A 5,073-nucleotide genomic window follows, 5' to 3' on the forward strand; every position below is an offset into this window, starting at 1 on the left:
TTCACTTCCCTGAGAGAGGCATAGCCAAGAACTCCTGGTGTTCCTCTGCGGCCCTCCTGCTGACTCAAGCAGAGGCTGAGGCCTGGCTGTCTCTGCTAGGTCATGCCCGATTCGTGTTTGCTATCCTCATTCTACCAAACTAGACTGCTGGTGTATCTGTGAAGTGCTTGTGAGTGGGTCGAGCTGCCGCTGCTGACCTGTGAACTGAACTGCTGATTTCCTGGCAACACAGATGGGAGTGGCTCCAAAGAACCTTTCTAAACAGGTCCACTTCTCCCGAATCCTTTCTTTCCCACTACTTCTGGTGGGTGGTGGGCTACATGGGAGGTTAAAGCATTTAAGAACCATCATTAAGGGCTGGCGAGATGGCTCAGAGGGTAAGAGCACTGATTGCTCTTCCAAAGGTCCTGAGTTCAATTCCCAGCAACTGCATGGTGACTCACAACCATCTGTAATGGGATCTAACACTCTCTTCTGGTGTGTCTGAAGTCAGTTACAGTATACTTATGTATAGTAATAAATCTTTTTTTTTAAAAAAAAAAAAAGAACCAGCCGGGCGTGGTGGCGCATGCCTTTAATCCCAGCACTTGGGAGACAGAGGCAGGCGGATTTCTGAGTTCGAGGCCAGCCTGGTCTACAAAGTGAGTTCCAGGACAGCCAGGGCTACACAGAGAAACCCTGTCTTGAAACCCCAACCCCTAGCCGGGCGTGGTGGCGCACGCCTTTAATCCCAGCACTTGGGAGACAGAGGCAGGCGGATTTCTGAGTTCGAGGCCAGCCTGGTCTACAAAGTGAGTTCCAGGACAGCCAGGGCTACACAGAGAAACCCTGTCTCGAAAAACCAAACCAAAAAAAAAAAAGAAGAACCATCATTAAAAATTGGATTTGAAAAAAATTAAAAAGCTACAGGAAGAGTATACAAATACCATGCAGGAAGCCCTGGGCTCAATCTGTCCCCAAAAGTTTCCATTGCTACACTCTGGACTAAGGTTGCAAAAAAATTCCTGGAGGGCAGTCTACATGTACTCTAGAGCAAGGTCAGATTCCTTATGCTCGCCTCCCATCCATCCCATTGCCAAGAACGTTGGCTTAAGCCAACTGTGTGCCACAAGCCTATAGGCTGGAGCTGCTCAGGAGACTTATGTATAAGGGAGGAGGATCACTTAGGCCTAGGAGATTTTAGCCAGCTTAGGCTAACAACGTGAGATCAGGTCTCCAAAAACCCAAGTAAGGGGCCTGAGATGCCTCAGTGAGGGAGGGGCCTGCTGCACAGGCCTGAGACCCTGAGTGCAGAAACCCCGGTTCTCATGGGGTTGAGTGAGTGTGGCAGCCTGCATCTCTAACCCCAGTGCTGACACAGGACACTGACACACACGCACCCCCCCCCCCAATCTACAGGGTACAGCAATGTCTGTCTGGAACTTAAGGGAGAGACAGAATGAGTAAGATCCCTCTGCCCTACCTTCATTAATACAACACATGACTTTCATAGCTGGCCAGAAGTCGAGTGGTACCCAACTCCCACCTCGTTCACAGAGTGCATCTCTGGGAGCTCCCACTCTCACCTTTGATGTCACTACAACTCCAAGAAGACACTTCCCTGGCAAAGGTGAGGGTAGAAGATCCCTACAGCTTATTTGGCCAGCTGGCCTTGTGACTCTGCTAGCTCCAGGTTCAGTGAGAGACTCTGACTCAAAAAATAGGGTGGAAGACCAGGCAGGTTGGTGCACACTTTTGATCTCAGCACTCTAAGGCAGAAGCAAGTGGATCTCTCAGTCTGAGGCCAGCCTGGTCTACAGAGCTAGTTCTAGGACAGCCAGAACTCCATAAAGATACTCTGTCATTATGTTTATAAATAAATAAGTAAACAAGTAAGGTGAAGAGTGATCAAGAAGATACTGGAGGTTAGCTTTTGGCCAGAGGTCACACTACCCATACTCCCACCTTCCACATAGAAGCCAGAAACGTCTGATTATAATCTGGCTAGAAGGCTAAGGCAGGAAGCAGGCAGATCCCTTTGTTGTTTGTTTTGTTTTGTTTTTCCAGATAGGGTTTCTCTGTGTAGCCCTGGCAGTCCTGAACCAGGCTGGCCTCAAACTCTTGAAACCCACCTGCTGCCACTGACTGGCTCAGGAAGATTCTTACTAACCTGGGCTACAGGGTAACCTGGGCTATCCTGTCTCAAAAGGACCTAAATCAAAACAACAAAGATTTAAACAAAACGAGGGGTGCGATTTTAAGATTGAACGCCTCCCCTCCCCCAGAACAGGGCCTGGAACACCGTCAATGCTCCGTAAACTTCCCGTAACTGAACACACTTCACTGTCTGCACCACCTCTACCCTAGGAGGCCTGGCAGGGAGGCATTGTGAGTCACAGCTGGCAGACAGTTGGGTGCCGCAACCCAGAAATGGGGCCAGGCCTGGGACAGCAGCTTGGGCACCGCCACCACATCTTCCAGGTGAGGAACAACTCGCAAGGAATGTCAGGAAACAAGTCTACTGGGGAAGTTGTGACCTCAAAGATGGATGTGTAGGGACTTCCAGAGACTCACTCCATGAGCTAAATCAGGGGGTGGGGGAGAACACCTGTCTCTGCCCCCCTGCACAATTCTGTTGGTTTAATGAAGGTGTGGCAGAGGAAACCCGACAGCAGTTTTCGATCCTGCCCTCGATGGCAGGAGAGGTATTTGAAAAACCACACTGTAGAATCAGCACTTTACAGGTGTTGTGAGAAGAGTTAGGAAGCAAGCAAGATGGGTTCCGGTAGTTATCTGGGCTTTAGATTCCCGTCAGTAGTCGGCTAAGGAACAAAAGTTAACTCTAGTGTGCAGCATTCCAGTTACTTGAAAGCTAAGCGTAGGTCTAGGCTAAGACACCTGTCTGTCCTAAGATGTCATTGATTACACTGGATTTTAATATACGCCTTTCCAGCTGGACCAGGAACATCTTGAGGGTAGACAAAGGCTGTGCTTGTGGTATCCTCTGTGCAGGTCAGACCTGGCATGGAGCAGGTGCCAGTGCTAGAATGTGCTAGACATCTCACCAGACAGACGCTCTGCCGAGTTCACACTAACCCTGGCTTTGCAGCCATCAGCAGCCTCCCTTAAAGAACGACACCACAAATGTTCAGCTTCCCTGTACTGTACAGCAAAATGCCCTCTGGCTCACCTTTCTAGCCTACGTTTCTGCTATTCTCAGAACCAATCCTATTTGGCGGCTCTTTCACGCATCTGGAACTCGACAGCCCTTTGCCTCACAGCTGTCAATAAGGAAAGGCCTGTCCTACTTGCTTGGCTACTGATCTCTACTTGTGGCCCCCTACCTGTGGTCTCTCCCAGCATTTCAGAGAACGTGGTTCCTGAGCCTTTACCTACATTATTATCCCTTTTTTTTGTTTGTTTGTTTTTCAAGATAGGGTTTCTCTGTATAGCCCTGGCAGTCCTGGAACTCACTCTGTAGACCAGGCTGGCCTCGAACTCAGAAATCCACCTGCTTCTGCCTCCCAAATGCTGGGATTAAAGGCATGTGCCACCACTGCCGAGCCCTACATTATCTCTTACACACATACACCCTAGATAAAGGATTCCAGGGAGGTAATTTTGGTGAGCGCGGCTGGTGTGACTATGCAGGAATGGTCTCCTCTACTAGCCTACAACTGCAGAGCCTATCCTGAGCAGGCCGCTCACAGGCCATTTGCTTTCCAGCAGTGCCACTGGCTCGCCTTCACCATTCCAGAACATCAGGGTTCCAGTCACCCGCGCGCTCCGCGTGGCCCACACCACCTTCACCCTGGAGGCTTTTGAGTGCCTGGCGGCGAGCCAAGCGGGCCGCCTGTGGGAGCAGGTGAGGCAATTCTGGGTCGACCACTTCTCGCGCCGCTTCTCGCCGCGGAGGCCACCGCTGCGCCATATCTCATCCATGTCCACCTTCTATCTGCTGGACCACCGCACACGACAGGCCGAACTGGGGCTCAACTACGGCGAGCCTCGCACCCGACTGAGCGACCGCGAGGCCTTCGTCTTCCGCGGCGGCCGCTGGACCCCAGAGGGGAAGGGCGCAGGCGCGCGCACGCCTCTGCCCTCCTCCACCATCCCGGCCTGGAAGCCACAAGTGCAGCCGATCCAGAGCCAGGTGCTGCTGGAAGAAAACAACTACCTGAAGCTGCAGCAAGAACTGCTCATGGACATGCTAACCGAGACTACGGCGCGCATGCAACTGCTGGAGAAGAAGGTGGTCGCGGATAAAGACCCTGCGGCCCCGGCGCGCTCCTGGAAGAGAAAGATGCCCAAGCACGGGGGCGCGGGAGTACTTATAATCCAGCCGCGCGCTCTGGAGTCGCGGTGATGCAATAAAACTGTACCTAAAGCAGGGCCGCGCGTGCGCGCCTCGCCTTGCCCCGCCCCGCCCCGCCCTGGTGGCCCGGGTGGTCCACTTCCCTTGGGCGTCCCGGTGTTCCTTGGGTGCAGCTGCGTGAGGCAGAGATAAGTAGGAAAGGGAGTTAAAGCGCATGAGATGCTTGGGCAGTGCGGGGGAGGGCGCTTGGATTTTTCTCCAAACCTTAGGTTCTGCTTTCCCACACTCACTCTTTGTTTTGTTCTCTATTGGTGAAGCCTGTGATTTTATCATACGTGGAATAAAGACTTCTGTTCGACCCAGCATTAAAAATAAATGTATAGGAAGGGGTGGCGCACGCCTTTAATCCAAGCACTGGGGAAGCAGAGGCAGGCATATCTCTGGAGTTTGAAGCTAGCCTCTATAGACCTAATTCCAGGCCAGCAAAAGCTACACAGAGAAACTTAAAAAAAAAAAAAAAAAAAAAAAAAAAGCGTTGGGGCCACACAGTATATAAGTGTGAGATGGTGTGTGTGTGAGTGTGTCTCAGGAAAGTGCGACATAGCTCAGTGTTAGAGCACTTGTCTAATTTATACAAGGCCCTGTGTTCAAACTCCAGGACTATAATTCATTTTAGAGATGGGGTTAGGTATACCAGACTGGAACTCATAATATTCACCTGTCTTTCTCCACTCCCATTTTTTCTGGGGCTAAAGATATGTGTCACCACACCCAACAGC

At 51.4% G+C, this 5,073-nt stretch overlaps 1 protein-coding gene across 1 annotated transcript; it reads left to right on the forward strand.

Annotated features, from left to right (window-relative positions):
• Positions 1–1,479: 1,479 nt before the first annotated feature.
• Positions 1,480–4,432, forward strand: Cby3 (chibby family member 3). The gene is made up of 3 exons (XM_021175905.2): positions 1,480–1,609; positions 2,379–2,460; positions 3,706–4,432. The coding sequence occupies exons 1-3, from the start codon at positions 1,480–1,482 to the stop codon at positions 4,343–4,345; spliced, it is 852 nt and encodes a 283-aa protein (XP_021031564.1). The 3' UTR covers positions 4,346–4,432.
• The last annotated feature ends 641 nt before the right edge of the window (positions 4,433–5,073 follow it).

This window comes from Mus caroli, chromosome 11 (assembly GCF_900094665.2).
Source record: "Mus caroli chromosome 11, CAROLI_EIJ_v1.1, whole genome shotgun sequence".
In the NCBI taxonomy this organism is placed as follows: domain Eukaryota; kingdom Metazoa; phylum Chordata; class Mammalia; order Rodentia; family Muridae; genus Mus; species Mus caroli.

Bases quoted from the DNA above. Each gene is read 5' to 3' on its own strand.
- Cby3 (XM_021175905.2), top strand. From the start codon at position 1,480: ATGACTTTCATAGCTGGCCAGAAGTCGAGTGGTACCCAACTCCCACCT. The intron at 1,610-2,378 runs GTGAGGGTAGAA...TGTGAGTCACAG, and splicing joins AAGACACTTCCCTGGCAAAG to CTGGCAGACAGTTGGGTGCC. The intron at 2,461-3,705 runs GTGAGGAACAAC...TTTGCTTTCCAG, and splicing joins ACCGCCACCACATCTTCCAG to CAGTGCCACTGGCTCGCCTT.